General features: G+C 42.4%; 1 protein-coding gene across 1 annotated transcript in view; it reads left to right on the top strand.

The window, feature by feature from the left end:
* Positions 1-22692, top strand: part of glipr2 (GLI pathogenesis-related 2) — a 63579-nt gene extending 40887 nt beyond the window's left edge. Inside the window, 7 exon segments of the mRNA XM_052036761.1 lie at positions 3929-4100; positions 4102-4145; positions 9967-10044; positions 13477-13725; positions 18196-18414; positions 20346-20423; positions 20926-22692. Of these exon segments, the coding sequence (XP_051892721.1) occupies positions 3929-4100; positions 4102-4145; positions 9967-10044; positions 13477-13725; positions 18196-18414; positions 20346-20423; positions 20926-21086 (1001 nt within the window). The 3' untranslated portion in view covers positions 21087-22692.
* Positions 22693-23051: the final 359 nt, after the last annotated feature.

Raw genomic sequence — 23051 nt, 5'->3', positions numbered from 1 at the left:
AGATGTCCTTAGGAAAAGCTCCAACATGTTGGCACATGTTGGTGTGGGCATCGGAATGCATGGAAGTACCTGTTAGAAGTATCAAAGCAGGCAAACCTTGACATCAGTCAGCATGTAATTCTGATTCAATGGTGCAGTTGCAATGCCTGAATTCCTCACCAGCTAGAGCCTTTTCTTTCTTTCCAACAGTCAGCAGAGCAGCATATGTAGGTAAATCATACAGAGATGCAAGAGGAATAGGATCATTGTGGTAGGGATTTCAGCTTCCCAATTATTAACTGGAATCGCCTTAATATCAAAGGATTAGACAGGGTGGACTTTTTAAAGTGCATTCAGTAGAGCTTTTGTACCATTACGTTAATAGTCCTACCAGGGATAGGGCAGAGGTATACCTAATTCCTAGGGAATGAAGCCAGGCAAATGGTTGGTGTAACCCAGCATTTTGGAGATAGTTACCATAATACTTGGGCAGAGCAGTGGCAGATGGGATTTAATTCTGATGTGTGAAGTGATGCATGTTAGGAGCTCAAACAAGGGTAGGGAATACATAGGCAAGTTTCAAGGTAATTATGGAAAGGGATAAGAATGGTCCAGAAGTTCTGAATTGAGGGTAGGTCAATTTCAACATCAATAGACAGGACCTGGCAAACATAGACTGAGGGCAGCTACTTTCTAGTAAATCTACATCCAACAAGTGAGACTCTTTTAAAAGTGAAATTGTGATAGATCAGGGCCAATGTGTTTCCATAGGGTGAAAGGCAAGAACTGCAAGTTCAGGGAACCCTGACTGTCAAGAGATATCAAGGCATTGATTAAAAAAAAAGAAGCATGTGGTAAATATAGAGCACTGAAAATGGAGGAGGCCCTTCAAGAGTATAGACAGTGTAGAAGAGAGCTTAAGAAAGAAGTTAGCAGGGCAAAGAGGGGCCATAAAATATCATTGGCAAATAAGATTAAGGAAAATCCCAAGCCAGATTTTCCTTAAAAATATTGAGCTCCCAACATGCATCACTTCACACTTATCAGAATTAAATTCCATCTGCCACTAGCTCTGCCCAACTATAGCCCACAACTATCCTCCTCACTATCTACAACATCATCAATTTTTGTGTCATCTGCAAACTTGCAAGTAACACCTCCTGCATTAACATCCGAGTTAAAAATGTACATAACAAACACTAAGAGTCCAGTACCGATCCCTGTGATACACCACTGGTCATTGTCTTCCAACCATATAAACACCCTCCACTGTCAGCCTCTACCTCCCATTACCAAGCCAATTTTGGATCACTGGAAAGGTGGAGCCTGCTGGAGGCCAAAAAGGCGATCTGCATGGAGCCACAGGAAGTAGATGAGGTCTTAAATGAATACTTCTCTTCCACATTCACTAAGGAAAAAGACATTGCAAGTGGAGATTTGGGTAGTAATATCATCCTTAACAAGGAAGAGGTATTAGATATCTTAACAGACTTAAATGTGGATAAATCCCCAGAGCCTGATGAGATATTTCCCAAACTATTATAAGAGGCAAGGATTGAAATAACTGGGGCTCTGAATAGATTTTTAAATCCTCAATGACCACTGGTGAGGTGCCAGAAGACTGGAGGACAGGAAATATGGTTCCTTTTATTAAGAAGGATACCAGGGATAAGTCAGGTAATTACAGGCCAGTGAGTATGTGGTGGGGAAGTTATGGGAAACATTCTAAAGGGACTAGATTAATCTACACTTAGATAGGCAGGGATTAACCAGAGATAGTCAGCATGGCTTTGTCAGTGGGATATCCAGTCTGACTAATGTGACTTCTTTAAAAGATGTGACTAGATATATTGATGAGGATATTTCAGTTGAAGTAGTCATGGACAGTAAAGCATTTGACAAAATCCCATACGGAAGGCTTGGTCCAAAGGTAAGTTGGCAAATTGGATCCAAAATTGGCTTGGTAATAGGAGGTAGAGGCTGACAGTAGAGGGTGTTTATATGGTTGGAAGACAATGACCAGTGGTGTATCACAGGGATCGGTACTGGACTCTTATTGTTTGTTATGTACATTTTCAACTTGGATGTTAATGCAGGAGGTGTTACTTGTAAGTTTGCAGATGACACAAAAATTGATGATGTTGTAGATAGTGAGGAGGATAGTTGTGGGCTATAGTTGGGCAGAGCAGTGGCAGATGGAATTTAATTCTGATAAGTGTGAAGTGATGCATGTTGGGAGCTCAAATAAGGGTAGGAAATACATAATGAATGATAGAGCTAGAGTACAGGTAAGGCTAGAGGGGTCTTGGTGTACAAGCCCAAAGATCCCTAACGGTGGCAGCGCAGGAATAGGGCAGTAAAGAAACCAAAGGGTTGCCAACCTTCATTAGCTGGGGCATAGGAGTTATGGTATAGTTTTATAAAACATTGGTTAGGCCACAGCTGGAATATTGTGTGCAGTTTTGGTCACCGCTGTATAGAAAGGATGGGATTACTCGAGAGTGCAGAGAAGATTTACCAGGATGATGCCTGGGATGGAGTGTGTCAGTTATGAGGAGTTTTCTTTCCTTGATTTATATTTCTTGCAACAGAGAAGGCTGAGGGGGCACCTTCTCTGTTCCAAGTCACTGGTTTTAGACATCCCTGCTATGAGCAAAGGCTTACTACCATTTACCTTGTCTATGCCCAATTACGAAGGGCATAGGGTAAATGGTAGTAAACGTTTGCCCATAGCAGGGATGTCTAAAACCAGTGATCATATGTTTAGAGGGGATATAAGGAAGAATCTTTTCTGTAAGGAAGGTCATTCAGGCTCTCATTTCAGAGATATCATTCTGTGTTGCTGATGTTGAGGAAGATGAAGGAAGACATGACTTTAAGAGGATTGCACACATCTCCATGGTGCAGGAAGCCATTGATTTTACACACATCAATCTGCAGAGTCAGCTGTCAACTCTGTCTCAGTGTCAAATTCTCCAGCTTTAGATAACTCTGTCTTCCTGTATGTATGGGAACTGCCTGCCATCATTTTTTCCTTTCAATCTTTTCCTTTCTGATCTGGCCTGTTGGTCATGTCCTACAGCCTTGCCAGTAGCAACACATTACACAGGTAAAGAAGCATAATCTGATTTTAACTGTCCCTTACTGCCTCATTCAATCTCATCCTACAAGACAAATTCCTTCATTCCACCTGTCTTCATTCCCTTTCCTCTCTGCTACCTAAACTAACTTGTTTCACTCTTTCCTAGTTTTGATGAATGTGCTGGACTTGAAACATTAACTGTTTATCTCTCCACAGGTGCTGCCTGACCTGCTGAGTGTTTCCAGCATTTTCTGTTTCTATTTCAGATTTCTAGCATCTACAGTTTTTTTTATTGTTGTCAACTCTGTCAATGTTGGAACTGAAAGGGATTCCATTTCGTCTGGTTCCAGAGTCAGCAAATCATTTGGGTTAGTTCCTGGTATCCCAGCAGGAATTCTTTCTGTGAGAGTCTCAACCACATTTCAAATGCCAGGGCAAAACAAGGACCAGCAGGAGTGTCAAAGGCATGGCTGATGACTCCAGTGCACATTCTACACATGTGTAGTGTGGTACACCTTCTGTTTGAGAGGTGCAGACTGGCAGCCACTGGCTGGATGCTGAAATCATAATAGTACACACAAAGTGGTCTGCTGCATGTACTCCATTCATATTCCCAACCACACTTTACTTACAGAAATATCCAATTTAGCTTGCAGTTAGGTTTTCTTCAGTTTGCATTTTTCTTCATTCTGCATACTGTCTGCTTCATACTTGCAAGTATTTCCTTGCTTTTCTTTCGTACGCTTCATCATCAGGCCCAGGAAAGAAACTGCCACCGTCACATTCCCTAGGGAGAGAGAGCGAGATTGTGCAGCCTTGGACTGCAGATCCCAGTGGCTCAACATCATTTATGTCTTTTTATTTCAGGTGAAGCCTCTGGAAAATTTCCCGAACAGTTGCTGAAATCTGTGAACGAATATCGGGTGAACCATGGAGCGCAGCCTTTGGCCCTGAGCTCACAAATCAGCAAGGATGCGGAGAAATGGGCAAAGCATCTTGTCACCTCCAAAACATTAAAGCACAGTGACACATCATATGGGAGAACATCTGTATCAGCAAGGCCCTGCAGGTCTGCAGGTCACAGGTATGTTGCATCATTGCCCAAAACACACGTAAACTCTAATTGTGTAGCCAAAGATCATTAAGCTTTTTTGTTCAACAGCCCATTTCCTGAATGCTACAAAGGTTCACCACACCCTCCCCTGCCCCTCTCAAGCAAAGTTCCAGTCATTCTCTGTATTCCAATGATACATTTGGCTCCAGACCTCATCACAATCCTGATCCAAAAATGGTCTAAAGTGCTGAGTTCTGGAGGTTCCCTTGACTTTAAGACAGCATTTAACCATGTACAGCATCAAAGTGCCCTGGTAAAACTGGAATCAACAGACATCAAAGGGAAAACACTCCAGTGATTGGAGTCATACAAAGGAAGATACTGGTGATTGTCAAGAATCAAACATCCCATCCCCAAGGCATCGCAATGGGAACTATTCAGGGCAGTGTTCTAGGCCCAACCATCTCTGTTGCCTCATCAATGATCTTCCTTCCATGATAAGGATAGAAGTGGGTATGTTCAATGATTACGCAATGTTCAATTCCAATCACAGTTCTTCAGTGAATGAAACAATCCACTCCTGCAATGCAGCAAGAATTAGACAACATTCAGGCAAGGTCTGATAAGTGGCAAAAAACATTTGAGTCACAGAAGTGTCAGGCAATAACCAACTCCAAGAGAGTCTAATTACATACCTTTGACTTTCAGTGGCATTATCATCATTGCTCCCCCCACCCCATTAATGTACTGGGGATTGTCATTGACCAGAAACTCATTTGGACCAGCCACGTCCATATTGTGACTACAATAGGTCAGAGGGTGGTTATCCTGCAGCAAGTGACTCATCTCTTTAAGGCAGCATAGTGATACATCAGTTAATGCAGTGACCCATGTTCTGTCATGACCTGGGGTAAAATCTGTGTAGAGTTTGCACATTCTCCCTCTGACTGTGTGGGCTTCCCCTGTGTGCTCCAGTCTCCTCCCACATCCCAAAGACGGGCTGGTTATTCAGTTAATTGACTACTGGTAGGTAGCTAGTGGAAAAATCTAGGAGTATTAATGGGCGTGTGTGAGAGAAGAGGTTACAGGGAAGTAAGTGACAGGATGGGATTGCTCTGAGAGCCCATGTAGTCTTGATGGCCTGGATGGCACTGTTCTATTGTTGAAGAAATACAGAAATCTCCTGACAGTCAGGGCCTTTCCACCATCTACATGATACAAATGTGGTGGAATACTCTCCACCTGCTAAGTGTAGTGCCAACAATACTTGAGAAGCACAACACCATTTGGGGCAAAGCAGCCCATCAACAGACTAAACATACATTCCATTCACCACTGGTGCACAGTGGCTGCAGTGTGGCACTGCAGTTACTCACCCAGGCCATTCCGATGGCGCCACCCAAATCCACAACCTTTGCCACCAGGAAGAACAAGGGATGGGCAATAAATGTTGGCCTTTCCAGTGACACCAAGATCATGAAATAAAGGCAGAAAATGCTGGAAACAGCAGGTCAGGCAGCATCTGTGGAAAGAGATAACATTTCAAGTCAAACACCCTTTGGATGAAGTGATGGTCGATGTGTAATAATGGTGGCAAATGGAGAGTGATAATATAGACAAAGAAGTTTAAAATGTGGCAAAGTGATTGGGCTGTACTTAATGCAGAGAGAAAAACTGAGTGAATATCACAGTTTGATGACAAATAGCAGAAATGGCCGGTTCCGATACAGAGAAAGAATTTGTAGAATATGAAATTAAGTCTAGAACACTGCAAAATGCCCAGACGGAAGATGAAGTGCTGTTCCTGTCTGCATCTCAGGGGATAGGGTAGCAAGAAACATCTTTTTACAAGCCCACAGACTCCCACTGCTATCTCAATTATCCTTCTCCCACCGTCTCCTGTAAGGACATTAATCCATTCTCCCCGTTACACTTTCTCCATCATATTTGCTCTGATGTCTATGCTTTCTCACCGGTATCTTTGAGATATCTTTCTTTTTTTGTGAACTGTGACTCTGTCTCAACCATAGTGGGCACAGCCCTTGAGTGTATTTCATCTATTTGCCGCACCTCTTCTTCACTCCCTCTCCTCCTGGACAGGACAGGTCAGAGTTGGGTCCCTGGTCCCTGTCTTCTACCCCATCAGCCTCCACATTCAACAGATCATCCATTACAATTTCTGCCAGCTTTAACAAGATTCCATCACCAGGCACACCTTCTCCCCTCTTCGTTCAGCATATAGAAGTGACTGTTCCCTTCGTACTTCTGGTCTGACTCTCTGGGAGACAACAGACTGATGTCCAGTTGTGGGGTTGTGGTCTAGAGAGAGGTATGAGGATGTGTCCAAGAGCAGATGTTTAGCCTCTGCAAGATACCAACCACTCCCCTTCTCACAACACCTTCCCAAGCAAGAGGTGTAACACCTGTTCTTTCACCTCTTCTCTTCCCACCATCCAGGGACCAAAGCAGTCAATCCAGTGAAGCAGTGATTGACTTTTACTTCCAATTCTTTGCGTTTTTCACACTGTGGTCTTTGCTTTAGAGAAATCAGAAGCAGATTGGGTGCCGTTGCCTGCTTCTTTAATTCTCCAACCATCTCCCGCTCTGACCTATCTGCCTGTGGCCTCCTGCACTGTTGGAATGAGCCAATTGTGAGTTCTAGCAACAGCACCTCATTTTCTCTCTAGGCACAACAAATAATATTGAATTCTCCAATTTCAGGTAATTTGCTTTCTCACTCTGTACCAGAACTTGCCATTTCTGCTGTAGGTCATCCAGGTGTGATGTTGGCTCAGTTTTTCTCTCTCTGCCCTGCATTTCCAACACCTTACTCTCCTTTGTCTATATTATCTGTAACTCCATCCATTATCCCACCAATCATGTCTCCATGGCAACCCTGGTCTCACCCTATCATAGACAGAGTCATTCAGCACAGAAACAGGCCTTTCCACCCAACATATCCATACTGATCATCAAATACTTATCTACACTATTGCCACTTACCAGCACGTGGTCTGTAACCTTTTCAAATGTGCTTCCACCACCCACTCAGGCTGTGCGCTCCAGATCTTGCTATTGTCCTAACTAAGGGATCGAGTTTAAGAGCTGCGATGTAATGATGCAGCTCTATAAAACTCTGGTAGACCACACTTAGAATACTGTGTCCAGTTCTGGTCGCCTCATTATAGGAAGGATGTGGAAGCATTGGAAAGGGTGCAGAGGAGACTTACAAGGATGCTGCCTGGTTTAGAGAGTATGCTTATGAGGAGAGACTAAGGGGAGCTAGGGCTTTACTCTTTGGAGAGGAGGAGGATGAGAGGAGACATGATGGAGGTGTACAAAATATTAAGAGGAATAGATAGAGTGGACAGACAGCAGCTCTTTCCCAGGGCACCAATGCTCAATACAAGAGGGCATGGCTTTAAAGTAATGTGTGGGAAGTTCAAGGGAGATATCAGAGGAAGGTTTTTTACCCAGAGAGTGGTTGGGGCATGGAATGTGCTGCCTTGGGGCGGTGGTGGAGGCAGGTACATTGGTCAAATTCAAGAGATTGTTAGATAAGCATATGGAAGAATTTAAAATAGGGGGATATGTGGGAGGAAGGGGTTAGATAGTCTTAGGTGAGGTTTAAAGGTTGGCACAACATTGTGGGCCGAAGGGCCTGTATTGTGCTGTTCTATGTTCTATTCTCCCCACCCACTCCCACTTCACTCCAACTTAAAGCATGGTTTTCTCTCTTTCTTGGTTCTGATGAAGGGCTGTGATCTGAAATATTAGTTCTGTTTCTCTCTCCACAGATGCTGCTTGACCTGCTGAGTGTTTCCAGCATTTTCTGTTTTTATTTCAGATTTCCAGCATTGCAGTTTTTTTCATTTCCATTTGCACCCAGATCCTGAATATGAATCAAAAACAAAACTGATGACTTTTATTTGCAATTCTGATTAAAGGCATCAAAACAGAACAAAAAAAAACAGAAGTTATAGTGAGCATTTCGTCCCATTGCATCTGTACTATCATATCTTAGTTTTGAAATTCTCGACCTTGTGCTGCTGTTCACACATGGTTTCACCCTCCCTATCTCTGTAACTCCCTCCAGCACAACATTTCTCGGAGACATCTCCGCTCCTTGAATTCTGATCTCTTCCTTGTCCTTGCTTTGCATTGCTTCATCATTGATGGGCTTGCATGCTGTTGTCCAGCCTGCTGATGTTGCAATCCAGTCAAATTTGGGAGGGAGTTAGATGATGGTCTTGTGAGGGCCACCAACGTACCATGGAGGAATTTTAAAAAGAAATATTCACTTAAGTGGTCAGATTTGAATCTAAGAGTCTTCTGGTTCATTCAGCACAGAGAATCTGTTGTTTGAATGAAATAAAAACAAGTGTCAAATAATCCAGGCTGTTCGGCAATATCTCTGAGAAATTTTAAATCAAATAGCTCTAACAGGAATTTATATAATAAACTAAGTGTTTAATCATAAGTTTATTGTGACATATTAGAGCTGAAATGTAACGTGCCTATTATGAAAAGACTTCAGTTGTAATTTAGGGCTTGAATAACCTAGTTTTTACTTTCTGTTTTAATTCATGATTGTTTATTCAGTTTTCATTATTGTTTTTGCAAAATCAGGTATTTTTGTTTTACTTAAATTTCAGTCTGTAGATGCTTCAACTTTCAATCTCTATAAAGTGCAAAGCTGATGACAACAACATGTGAGCATTCAAAGTCTTATTCACCAAAATTTCTACATTGGCCATTATAGTAATTCCATTTTCATTCTTATCATAGAACATAAACAGGGCAGTTATGGCCTTATCATCATGCATCTCAAGGCTTTCATCCAGGGCAATAGCTTTTTTTTATTTGCAGTCCTGCAAGTAGAGCTGTCAGGTACTCCCTGCAAGGTTGAGATACATGTGGCAGCATTTTCACTGCAGGAACTCTTTTGCTAAACAGCTCACCTGTTCTCCTTGCATTTATTAGTTCAGTATAGACCCTGAAGAAATTTGAGTGACCCTCTTCTCTTCCTCAAAATTTCTTCTATAGTTACAGTTTTTGTTGGTGACATCTGTACCAGAAGTTGAGTATTTTTTAAACTTATGTGTGAAGTGCTGCGATGGTTTTTTGAAATCTGACGGACTTCTTTTCCAGAAACAGTACCTCTACATATTTACACGCCAGTTCAAGTTTCTCACTAATTACTTCTAATTAATATTAATTTTCTTCCACATCACAAACATCATTTTAGCCCCATTTCTGCCTGTACTTTTACTCTCCCGACTTATTTCATTCCATTCCACCACTGACCAAGGTACCTGACAACAAATGGGATTCGTCAGTCATCTATATGCACCCATTATAATCTAATTGAAGCCTACTTACATCTTGAAAGTTCCGTGCAGCATTCTCTAAGCAAAATGATTGTAACTGTCAGTTCTGCGTGGTTGCTCTTCATTGTTGGTCCAGAGTAGTGCTGTGGGAAGAAAATTAAAATTTGTTTTTCCAAGTAGATCTCTGGGGCTATTTTTTTCTAGTGTTTATCAGTTGAAAATGAAAAATACTGATTTTAGTTTATCACTTCAGAAATGGAGCAATAATAGTGGTTCATTATTGTGTATGTTTATTGTAGCAAGAGTTTACTATGATATTTTATTGTGACAGCAGGTTATTATATCAGGAATTTATTATGCCTGGATATTATTCGCAAGTTCAGTATAATAGGAATTCATTAGAACTAATTTGTTATCACAGAAGTATATGATGAGACTTTATTGTTAATTAGTTGCTTGCACTGTTGCTGGCAGTGACGTGCTCCTGTCCATTTACACTAACAATTTTTCATTGTTTACAGGGAAGGAAGTTGCTGAGTCATGGTACGATGAAATTAAAAAATATGACTTTTCCTCTCCTGGATTTCAAAAGAATTGTGGTAAGTTTTTGATGAATGTGGTTGTGTGTAATGATTACATAGAACTATATAGAGTAGATGAAACAGAAATAGCGCATTCACCCCTAGTCTGAGCTGGTGTTTATCTTCCACAAGAATCTCCTCTTCCAACAATCTCATCTCAGTTTTTCACCATATCTTTCTCACCCTTTTCTCCCATCTACTTAACTTTTCCTTTAAAGCATCTATGCTTTTGCTTGTTTCTCTTCCTATGGTAAAATTCACATTCTAACCACTGTATATAAACAGAGATAAAGTTTCAGAACTGATAAAAAGTTATTCACTTGAAATGTTAATTTTCTTTCTCTCTTTCTCTGTCACTGTCTCTCTCTTTCGCAGTCTATATAAGTCTCGGTCTCTCTCATGGCTGATCGATGCTGGCCTCAACTCCTCTTCTGTACCAGTTCCCCAAAACCCTCAATTCCTCAATCCTTCAATATTTATCCATCTCCACCTTAAATATATCTAACTATCTGCCCTTCACCACCAAGTGCAGAGAATTCCGGCGGTTCACTACCATCTAAGAGAAGACATTTCTATGCACCTTGGTTTTAAATGACCGCCCCTTATTTTGTAGCTATGTCCCCATGTTCCTGACTCTCCCACTCCTTTCAAAATCTACCCTATCAAGCCCCCTTAGGATCTTATATGTTCGAATCCGGTCACTGCTCATTCTAAACTCCAAGGAATACTGACCCTGGTGGAAAGTGAAATTGCAAATGTGCCCTGTTGACACATCCATGTCCGATTGTTTGTCCATATTCATTTCCACCCACACCCTTTGCATTGTCAGGAGATAATTGGGCCATTCCATTGCCTCACTTTAAGATCTGAGCTCCCAATCTGGTTTGGTATTCCAACGCCGCATTGAGAGGATGTTGTATTAGAGGCACCATTCCTTTTAATTGTCTGTTCCAGTGGATCAAATGAATTTTATAGTTTTCACCGCAGTGCTTGAAGGAAAGTGAAAGTCAACAAAGTACTGATGCAGGAAATCTGAAAATAGAAAATGCTGGAAACATTCAGCAGGTCAGGCAGCATCTGGGGAAAGAGAAACAGAGTTAATGTTTCAGTTTGAAGACCCTTCATCAGAACTGAAGCAGAGGAACAAATTCTTCCATTAGGCTGGGGAACATCAAACAATAGCAGCAGAACCAAATTAACTTATCATTTGTCCACCATTTGTGTGATCTTTTGGTGTATACATGGAATAGTAAGTGAACTTGTTGGCAGTTTAGTGTAAAATGATCGTAGGGTTGCTTCCATTAGATGTTTCACCTAAGTATTTTGGTATGTGTAACTGTGTCTTTCTTGCACCAAATAAACACATTCAAAATGCTCAATTTACAGAATTTTAAAAACAGTTACATCCCAGAGTTGGAGAAGAAGAGATCTTGATAGGGCTGGAGGAATTTAAAGAGTTCGAGAGGGACAGGCCATGGAAGGATTTGAACATGAGAATGCAAGCTTTAATATAGATGCATTGCAATCCAAGTGTTGCTGGAAGAATGGGATGTGATCCAAGTCAGAATCCAAGCGAGCCTGATATCAGGAGTGTTGGTGGCTGGGGACAGCAAGGGGGGCAGCGAGATGGCATTTGAGAATAGTGTGGGGGGAGGGAGGTTAAGGAGTGAGAGGTGAATGAAGAAGACCCTCAATTTGGTGAGCTGGTGGTGGGAGGAAGAGAAGCTCTTTCAGAATTTGGGTGTTGCTGAAAAGTTCGGCATTTACTGTCCATCCCTAATTGCCCTTGAGACGGTGGTTGTCAACTGACTTCTTGAGTCCCTGCAGTGCTCCTGCTGAAAGTACACCCACCTGCCTGGGAAGGGATTTCCAGGATTTTGACCCCAGCACCAATAAAATTCCAAGTCAGGGTGGTGTGCCACCTGGTGCTGGTCCCCTGAATCTGCTGCCGTTGTCTTCTTGATGGTTAAGGTAGTGGTTTGGGAAGTTCTCTAGGAGTAACCTGGGCAGGTACCTGCAGTGCATTGTGGAGATGGTACACACTGCAGCCATTGTGCATTGGTGGTGGAGAGAATGAACATTTAGATTGGTGGACGGGGTGCCAATCCATTGAGCTACTTTGTCCCGAATGATTCTGAATTAAGACACTTGGAACCCAAGGCGTGTTGGCAATTGTATTCAAAACTGGCTGGGTGATAGGAGGCAGAGTGTGGTAGTATGGGTGTTTCTCTGACTGGAAATCTGCAACAAGTGGTCCACCGCAGGCATCAGTGCTGGGGCTTTTGTTGTTTGTAATATATATATAAATGACTTGTATGAGAATGCAGGTGGTTTGATTAGTAAGTTTGCAGACCCCACGAAAACTGGTGGACTCATAGATAGCAAAGAAGTTTGTTTAAGGATACAGCAGGACATAGGTCAGCTAGAAAGTTGGGTGGAGCAGTGGCAGGTGGAATTTAATCCAGTCAAGTGTGAGGTAATGCACCTTGGAAGGTCAAATTCTAGTAGGGCAAATAGAGTAAATGGCAATACACATGCCCTCATCGGCCAAGGCATTAAGTGTAAGAGTTGGGACAGCTGCAGCTTTACAAAACACTGGTTGGAACACATCTGGAGTATTATGTACAGTTCTGGTCACCACACTACATGCTGGATGTGGTAGCAATAAGGAGAGCACGGAGGAGATGTTGCCTGGAATGGAGAGTTGTCGTTACAAGGAGAGGTTGGATAGGCTGGGTTTATTGTCACTGGAACGCAGGAGGTTGAGGGGTGACCTTGTATATAAAATTATGAGAGGCATAGATAGGGTAGATAGAATCTTTATCCCAGGGCAGCGGAGTCTAGAACTAGAAGGCACAGTTTGAGAGGAGGAGAAATTTAAAGGAGATCTGAAGGGCAAGTTTTCCACACAGTGGGTGGTGAATATCTGAAACAAGCTGCCAGAGGAGGTAGTGCTGACAGATACAATAATATTTAAAAGACATTTGGATAGGTACTCGGACAGGAAAAGCAAAGAGGGATAAGGGTCTAATGCAGGCAAATGGCATTAGCATAGATAGGCATCGTGGTCGGCATGGACAAGGTGGGGTATAAGGGCCTGTATCTGTGCTGTACGTTTCTATGATTCCATGAATGTTGTTGGCCTTGCAATCATCCAAGCAAGTGGAAGTTATTCCATTATCACACTCTTGACTTATGCCTTGTAGATGGCCTTGTGGTGTCAAGAAGTGAGTCACTTACCATGAGATGCCCAGCCTCTAACCTGTTCTTAATAGCTGCAGTATTGTAGGGTTGGGTTGAGCTTCTGATCTGCAGTGTTTTGGATGACCTCAAGTTGATAGTGGATGGGAGACAGTTAGACCAGTGGTTTAGATGGCAGAACATATTAGCTGTTACCTACAGACCACATTGTTCTGTGCCCCTTGTATATCACTCGATTGTTCTCTGCAGGGCATTTCACACAGCTGGTTTGGAGAGACTCCAAAGAGATGGGGGTTGGCCTGGCATCTGATGGCAAAGGTCTCACTGTTGTGGTGGCTCAGTTCAACCCAGCTGGTAACATCACCAATCCAGGCTACTTTGCTAAAAACGTCCTGCCCACTGGCAGCAAGGTGCAGGAGGATGAAGGTGGCTCAGCCCACAGAGAGAAAGTCAAGACATCGGACGTGCCGGAAACAAGAAAAGCGGCACCAGTTTCAGGTACAAATTCTGTTCTTTAAAAAAACATTTCCTGTGATGAAAACAATGTATAGTATGGTTCAGTGATCTAAGTGTGAGTTCAGGCTCTGAGAGGTTTATTGGAATTTAGTTTATATCATCATATATACGAACTCATGGATGCTGACGAACACTCACATTCAGAATCAGCAGGATGTGGTTAAAAAAGCAACAGAGAGAAACTGTCAGTGATATGAGGCCCTCGTGAGTTAGACTGTACACTTGATCAATAGTGAGAGTAGCCTGGCTGACAGGTAGGACCAACAATTGCTGCAGAAAGCCACAGTTCTGTAGGATGGTCAATGATGGTTAGTATGGATCTCTAGACTTGATTCTTGGAATGGTGGGGAGGGAAGCTCCATGTTAGGGAGACTCAAATCATTTTTGTGAGGTCCACGTAAAAGTCCCTGGCCCTCTGAGAGACCCATGGCTTATACCCCCTACTACCATTAGCATGCCTGATGGGTGACATACCAGCAACTGCTCATAAATTGGACTTGGTGGGGGTGGGTGATACTGCTGCTGGTGGTAGTCTTCATCAAGTGAATTCATTCTGTGATACTTACTGAACATGTGGGGGGAGGAGGGAAGGAATAATGGGGGGGGTTCTAAATGTGGCTCATTGTGGGCTGATCGTGAGCATGAGAAGGCAATGGCAGTCAGGGCACAGGTGGTGGGCTGGTTATCATTTTCCAAAAGTCTGCAGATGATGGAAAGTTCCTGCACATTGGAGAGTTGGCAAATGTAACCTCACGATTTAATAAACAAGGGAGAGACAAACAGAAAACTACAGACTGGTTAGCCTAACGTCAATAGCGAGGAAATGCTAAAGGCTAAACAATGCGACAACAGGTCACTTGGGATTAGTTCAAGTTCAGATTTATTGTTGTCATGGACATACACAGGGTGTAAATGCCATGAAAATGAGCATTTTACAGCAGCAGCACAATGCATTACAAACAGGACAAACATAAACATAAATAAACATAAATTACACCACTGTTGATGGATGAATCACAGGTGGTGATGAGTCAGTGTACAGGAGTGAGATAGGCCACCTGGTTGAGTGGTGCTGCAACAACAACCTCTCGCTCAACGTCAGTAAATCTAAAAAACTGATCATTGATTTTAAGAAGGGGAAGGAGGGCGAGTGTGTGCCAGTCTACATTGGTGGATTGGTGGTGGAGAGGGTCAGCAATTTTAAATTCCTTGGCATTAACAGATCGGATGATTTGTCTTGGGCCCAACATGTAGATGTAATTACAAGGAAGACTACCAAGCACCTCTACTGTCTTAGAAAGTTAAGGAAGTTTGGCATGTCATTCGAACACTCTAACAATCTTCTACAGATGTATTGTTGAAAGTATCCTGACTGGTTGCATCATGGTCTGGTACAGCAATTGGAATGCACAGGATCGTAAGAAGCTACAGAGAGTAGTGGACTCAGTTCAATACATCATGGGCACATCCCTCCCCACCATCAAAAGTATCTTGTGTTGCTGCCTCAAGAAGGCAATGGCCGTCATCAAAGATCCCCACCATCTGGGCCATGCTATCTTCTTGCAACTACCATCAGGCAGGAGGTACAGAAGTCTGAAGCTCCACACCACCAGGTTCAAAAACAGCTACTTCTCTTCAACCATTTGGTTCTTGATCACAACCCTAATCACTACCTCAATATAGCAACACTGGGACCACTTTGCACAACAATGGATTTTGTTTTTTTTGTACTAATTGTGATATTTCTTGTATAATTTATGTTGAAATTATATATTTTTTGTGAATGTTGTGTCTCTAATGCCATGTGCCTGTGATGCTGCTGCAAGTGAGCTTTTCATTGCACCTGTGCATATGTGTAGTTGTGCATATGACAATAAACTCGACTTTCGACCTCCGACATAACTTACATGACAAAATAAACATAATGACATCAGTACAAATTGAGAGATAGATTAAGAAATATAGACCGAGGTAATGTTAAGGTTTTTCAGGTCAGTTCAAGAACCTGATGACAGTAGGGAAGAAGCTGTTGTTGAACCTTGAATTGTGGGTCTTCAGACTCCTGTACTTCCTGCCTCATGGCAGCGTCGAGAAGAGGGCATGGCCTGGATGGGTGGGGGTCCCAAATGATGGATGTCATCTTACTGAGACATCACCTCTTGTAGATGGTGCAGAGAGCTGTACCTATGATGGAACTGGCTGAGTCCACCACTCTCTGTCATCTCACATTCCTGGCTGTGATTCAAAATGCTTTCCACTGTACATCTGTAGAAGTTTGTCAGAGTCTTCGATGACATGCTGAATCTCCTTAAACTTTTAAGAAAGTAGAGACACTGGCACACCTTCTTCATGGTTGCATCTAAGTGCTGGGCCCAGGATAGGCAAAGTCATCATTGATTCATGATAGATAGAAACTTTTTCCCACGGCAGGGATGTCAAAAAGCAAGAAGGCATAGGTCTAAGATGAAAGAAAGGAGTTTTAAAAGGGATCTGAGGGAAAAGATTTTTACACAGAGAGTGGTTGATACCTGGGGGACTCACTGCCAGAGGAGCTGGTGGAGTCAGGTACAATCACTATGTTTAAAAGACATTTAGACAGGCACTTAAATTGACCAGGCATAGCAGGGTTCAGGACCTCATTTCAGTAAATGGGATTAGTGAAGCTGGACAAGGTGGCCAGCATGCACGTGGTGAACTCGGTGTGACTCTATAAAGGGGAAGTTGGGTTTGACAAAACCTACTGGAGTGTTTATTGAGGATTTAACTGGTAGAATAGATGAGGGAAAGCTAATGTTTGTTGTGTTCTTGGGTTTTCAGTAGGCCTTAGGTAAAGTCTCACATAAATGGTGAGTGGGCAAAATTAGAGCATGTGACATTGGGTGTAATGCATTGGCATGGATTGAAAATTGGTTGACAAACAGGAAATAGAAAATAGGAAGAAAGTCTTTTTCAGGGTGGCATACAACTTCTTGCAGGATACCATAGGGATCAGTGCTGGGTCTTCAATGTTTACAGTGTATGTCAATGACTTGGATCAATGTAATATTTCCATGTTTAGCTACAACAGGAAACTGGGTGGAATTGTGAATTTTATGGACGATATGGAGACTTCAAAAACCTGGGCAGAAATGTGCCAAATGTAGTTTAACACAGATAGGTATAATTTGATAGGACTTTGATATGATTGATACTGGGATAGGAAAACAAAGGCAGAGTATTATCTGATTCCTGGGATGGACGGACTGCCGAAAGAGGAGAAATTAAGTCAACTAGGTTTGTATTCACAGAAGAATGAGAGGGGATCCAATTGAAACTTGGAATAGTCTGCCAGGACTAGACAGACTGGAAGTGTGGAGAAGCAAAGGACTGCAGATGGTGGAATCTAGATGAAAAACACTATGATGGTGGAGGAACTCCGCAGGCCAGGCAGCATCCGTGGAGAAACATTTCCGCGGATGCTTCCTAGCCTGCTGAGTTCCTCCAACATCATCGTGTTTTTTGTCTGGAAGAGTGGAAGAGGTTTCCCCTGGCTGAGGTGTCTAGAATGAAGAGTCAGAGTCTCAGAATAAGGGAGAAATCACTCAGAGGGTGGTAAATCTTTGCAATTGAACCCAGAGGATTGTGGAGACTTGATAGTTGAGCTCATTCAAAAAATAGATCAACTTATTTCTGAATATCAAGGGATAAGGGGATAGTCTGGTAAAATGAAGCTGAGGTCAATCTCATGAAGAATGTTATTGTGCATAGTTTTGGTCTCCTTAATTAAGAGAAGATTTATTTGCCATATAGGAAGTACAACAAAGATTCACTAGGCTGGTTCCAGAAATGGTTTGCTGTACAAATAAGACTATTTAAAAGAATGAGAAGCGATTTCATCTAAACTTACAAAATGATTAAAGGGCTTTTGATGGAGGGAGGATGTTCCTCTGGCTGAGGAGCCCAGGACCAGATGGCACAGCTTGAGAATAAGGGGCTGGCTGTGTAGGCCTGAGCTGTGTAAAAGTTTATTCACTCAGGGGTTGGTGAGCCTTTGGAATTGTCTCCCTGGGGGGCTGTGAAGGCTCAGTTATCGAGCTCATTCAAATCACAGATTAATAAATATTAAGGGATATGTGGATAGTGGAGGAAGATCGATCTGAATTCTCGACCATGGTGGAGTGGGCTCGCAGGGCCAAATGGCCTTTCCCTGGTCCTACTTGTTAAGTTCTTAGGTTAGAAGGATCAGTTGATCGGTTCAGATCGCGATTGGGAGAAGGCACATGTGGAGCATTAACACTTTGGACTAGTACAGAGTGATCAGTTTTGGTGCTTTAAGTTCTTTGTGTAAATATTACATTTATGTTTTGGTTGTATCCTTTAAGCAAACTCTCCATTTTGCAAAATAGCAATGTGAACAAATGTATCTCAGTAAGATCCTGTGAAACATGCCAATCACCAACTGGTGTTTTTCAGGCAATGAAAAGAATGCCTTTATTGCTGAGCTACTTAAAGAGCACAACAGTTTACGAGCCCGACATCAGTCACCTCCACTCCAGGTTAATTCTGAGCTCTCTGTGCAAGCACAGAAATGGGCAGATCATCTTGTCAACATCAAAACTCTCCAGCACAGTGACACCAACTACGGAGAAAACCTCTGGTACAAATGGAGCAGCGACAAAAAGCTACCAACAGGTACAGAGCTGATTGAAAACTATGTGATATTCTGCACAGATGCTCTATCATGGTTATTCTGTGATATTCTGCACAGATGCTCTATTAAAGTGGCCTCTCATGGTTGATGAGCTACAGTTCACAATGCCCTCTCCCGGTCACGAACCTGAGGGTTCAGAGCGACCACTCAGGGTCAGGGAGCAGAGGGCTTGAAGTAATCTCTTGTTGGTACAGAAGGAAGAATTAACACTAATAACAGTGCAATAATGAATAGTAATGGATTGTGTTAAGCAGTGAATTTGAATATTGAGGGAGAGGGACCAGATGACATGTGGAGTACTAGAGGCATTCTGTCCTCTGTAGCTGGGCATTTTCAAATTGAGAAGTTAACATAAAAACTTCCTACATAACTTTAATAAAATGTACTTCCTCACAAACCCTTCACACCTGAAAGGTGACAAAATGGACTTCCTCTGGGCCAAAGTAGTCAGTATTTATGCAACTGAGATACATGATGACTGATGGTTTGTTTGACAGTGCCATTGAGCATTCCCTTGGTTACTTTACAGGCTTGTGAAGCTTTTGAAGATAGACTTTTAGATTTGATGTTGCTGTGTGCCTGTTAGAGTCATAGAATTGTATTGTCATATAGCACAGAAACAGGCCCTTCGCCCCACTGAATCTGCACCAACTATAAGAACCCAGTTCTAATCCATCACAAATCCCATTCTATTCCCCCCACACTCCCATCAACTCCCCCCATGTCTACCACCCACCTACACTCGGAACAATGTATAGTAGCCAACTGACCTACCAACCAGTACATCTTTGGGATGTGAGATGAAACCAGAACACAAGAAAATAGGAGCAAGAGTAGGGCATCAGGCCCTTCAAGTGCTCTGCTATTCAATATGATCATGGCTGATCTACTGCTGGCCTCAACTCCTTTTCTGTGCCAGTTCTCCATACCCCTCTATTCATCAATCTATCAAATATTTATCCACCTCCACTTCAAATACCCAGAGGAAACCCACACAGTTACAGGAAGAATGTGCAAATTCCACACAGACATTGCCGAGGGTTAGGATTGAACTCTGGTCGCTGGAGCTGTGACCAGCAGTATGTTTTCTGCTGTATTTCCTACAACAGCATGACAATGGCCACAGACTGCATAGGGACATTCAAAAATCATGAAAGCTGCGTACTTCTGATATAAAGTTGTCCTTGAGTTGATGACACAACTTATTATAGATGTTTGGGGCACTTCATTCAGTCTGGTTAGTACGCATGTTTGATGCATTGCCACCAAGGGAACAAAGGTGAGAGAGAACTCTGACCAATTTTGGAAAATCCTTATAAACTGGAGCATGATTCGACACTGGAGGTAAGAAAAAACTTGCTTATCAGCTTCCACTTATGTCCTTGCCAGATCGCGATCAATGCTGTGGCAGATGTTGACAGGGCAGATGCGAAGGGGCTGCTTCCTCCAGCTAGAACATCTTGAGCTCGGGACCATAGTTCCAGGCTAGGGGTTTGGCCTTTTAGAACTGAGATGAAAAGTTTCTTTATTCAGAGGATTGTACATCTTAGGAAATCACGAATCTGAGAGCTGTGGGTTCCCAGTGATTGAGTACATTCAGGGTTGAGATCAATGGATTATTGGACACCAAGAGAATCAGGAGACATGGGGATCAAGGCAAGGATCAGAGATGGAGCATGCTTGGGAGCTCACTCCTGTTTTTATTGTCATGCTTTTCTGCTTCCAGGTCTGAGAGAAGAAATCAAATCTGGATCTAATTAGACTCTGTGTCCTTGTTCATTTTGTTGTGAAGGAACATACTGAGCTTGGGTTTAGTTATAGCAGGTACAAGACGGAGAATTGCCATTACATCTGCAGATGGAGCCTAACTGAACTATATGACTGAATGAAATATCTTTTTTATTTATTTCAGGAAGAGAAGTGAGTGAATCCTGGTACAATGAAATTCAGGACTACAACTTTGAAGCTCCAGGGTTTCACAGTAAGACAGGTATAATTATTGAAGTGTTTAAGAACATTTGTAGATTGAGTTTAGAGATTCATTTAATGGCATTGGTTATTGCTGTGTGGATGTCATCATCACCTAAAATGCAGCCTTTGGGGAAAATCTTACACTGAAGTTGGAGTCACAAGAGACTGCAGATGCAGGCAGGGAGGGAGGGAGAGGGGAGGTCCTGGGGAGAGAGGGAGAAGGGAGTGAAACCCAATCACAATTATTTCTGGGCCATTTTGCATCGTGACATTTGCGCGTTCTCCTTGTAACTGCATGGGTTTCCTCCCATATCCCAAAGTTCAGGTTGGTAAGTTAATTGGCTGCTGTAAATTGCTCCTTGTGTGTAGGTAAGTGAATCTGTGGGGAATGAGGGGAGAATAAAAAAACTGGGATCAATGTAGGATTAGTGTAAGCAGGTGGTTGTTGGTTGGCACAGGCCTGTTTCTGTACTGTATGGCTCTCTGACAATGGCCCTTCTTCTTCTTTATTTTAATTCCAGGGCACTTCACCCAGCTGGTGTGGAAGGCAACAAAAGAGATGGGGGCCGGACAAGCGACAGATGGAAAAGGCAAGTTCATTGTGGTGGCAGTGTACAAACCACCGGGGAACATCAGCAATCCCGGCTACTTCAAGGAAAACGTGTTACCACCCAAAAAATAATGAGCAAGGAGGATGAGTATGGGTGGCACTTGTCACATGCCACTGTCCTATACAATGCACAAATAATATTGTTTGAAATTTAATTAATGCTTTAAATGGTACTTCTTTCCAGGATTTGAGTGGCTTTAGCTATAATATTTTAATAATAAGAACCAATACCCAGTGAGCAAATAGATACTTGTGCAACCCCAGTTTCCTTCCCCTCTCTGTGGTGCTTGTGGTTTTAGTTGTCAGGGTCTAAGATATGAAATTGTCTGGTTGAATATTTCTCTCTTCCTACAACTATCTTTTAAGGCAGTCCTTGAAATCTTTTGTTCTTCATGATTGTTCGCCTATTCTAATTTCCTTTATGTGCATGGGTGTCAAATTATATTTTTAACCCCCTTCACAAGAACAATAGGGTGTTTTACTAAAGTCACAGTATGCTATACGCTATAAAGGTTTGTTAATCCGGCACCCTCAAAACTTTGTTGTTCTAGACTGGTAGATTTTCAAGGCTATTGGATATTGCTGCTATTAATACCCAAGCACTCTTTTATTTCACCTTTTGTTGTATATATATTACACAGTATTTTCCAGTGAAACCAATGGGTTTAAAAGGCAGAGAACTGAGCCTTGGGTTTAAAGGGAGCACTGGAAACAGAATTGGGTGAGTTAAGGGGAGCAGGAAATGGAACCGGGTAAGTTAAAGGGAGCAGGGAACAGACCCAGTGAATTTCAAAGGAATACTGGGAAATATGGCCCAATGAATTGAAAGGGAACAGGGAAAAGAACTTGGTAAATATAAATGGAGCTGGGGGGAACAGAGCACCAGTGAGTTTTAAGGGAGTGGGAAATGGCCCTAGGTGTCTCAGGAATAGGAAACAGAGCCCGGTGAGCCAGATGCTAAATTGTCAGGATTTCCAAACAATAGGATACTGGATAATTGGAGTTTTACTGTACGTCGCTGAGATGTTTGAAGTACAACCTGCATTGCTGTAATCCTGGTCATTACAGTTGAGAGAAGTGTGATTGAACAATACCATTTGCAGACTGGATACGTAATAATTAAAGGAGGTTGTTTTACTAACACAATTCTAACAGAGTTTGGGCAGAGAAATGTGCAGGCTTTTTTCTGCCAATGTGTATTTTGTTGTGCAAGCTGGTCTAAAGGAAATGGGCTATTTTAATTTGCTTGCTGACTTGTTTCACCTCCCACTGGAACCTGTTCCAACACTTTCCATTTCCTTCTGAGCATTGATTTTAAATACTTTCCTTCTGCTGTCATGCTGTTTTTCGCTCAACCAGCCACCAATGAATAACACCCATTGAATGAAGAGGCACATAGGCCTCCTTTGGGGCCTTAATGATGCACCGTAGCTACAGTGTGCTGAAGTAAACTGCAGATTTTCCAATCTGAAAGCCTTTCATGATGTTAGTGAGATGTTTGGTATTACCATCTGGAAACGCTCATCCATTCATGAGGCTCCATTGTAGTTAAAGTCAGCTATTAAAGAGTAACTGTGGTTTTAATGTTGCTTTCATTTTACACAATTATGCTCTCAACTGCTGTCTGAGATGTAGTGATTGTAGAGACCATTGGAATAAAGAATCACACTGTGCTCAATTACTGGTGTATGTTCAATTTGTCACCCACAAATGACACAAGGAACCAAGACACCACACAGGCAAGGGGAACGGTACAGTGGGAAATCTGGACAATAGGAAGTAAGACTGGATACGTTTGAGGATCTTGCAAGCATGACAAAACTAGAGACAGGCAAAGCTGTATACAAAACCCAAGCTATATACATCAGTGGGCTGAGAGAGCAGTTGAAGCCATGGGAAGTGTTTGGTACCAATGTAGGATGCATGGAATTGTTTTGCTGTGCCTCTTTTGGAGGGGACAAAAGGTACTGCTGGTGACAAGTCAGCAGTAAAAAAATAAACATACTGGGAATAATCCTGAATAGTTTTGTTAGTTAA

This window comes from Pristis pectinata, chromosome 23 (genome assembly GCF_009764475.1).
Source record: "Pristis pectinata isolate sPriPec2 chromosome 23, sPriPec2.1.pri, whole genome shotgun sequence".
NCBI classification, from domain to species: Eukaryota; Metazoa; Chordata; class Chondrichthyes; order Rhinopristiformes; family Pristidae; genus Pristis; species Pristis pectinata.
This window is presented reverse-complemented; position numbering and strand designations above follow the sequence as displayed.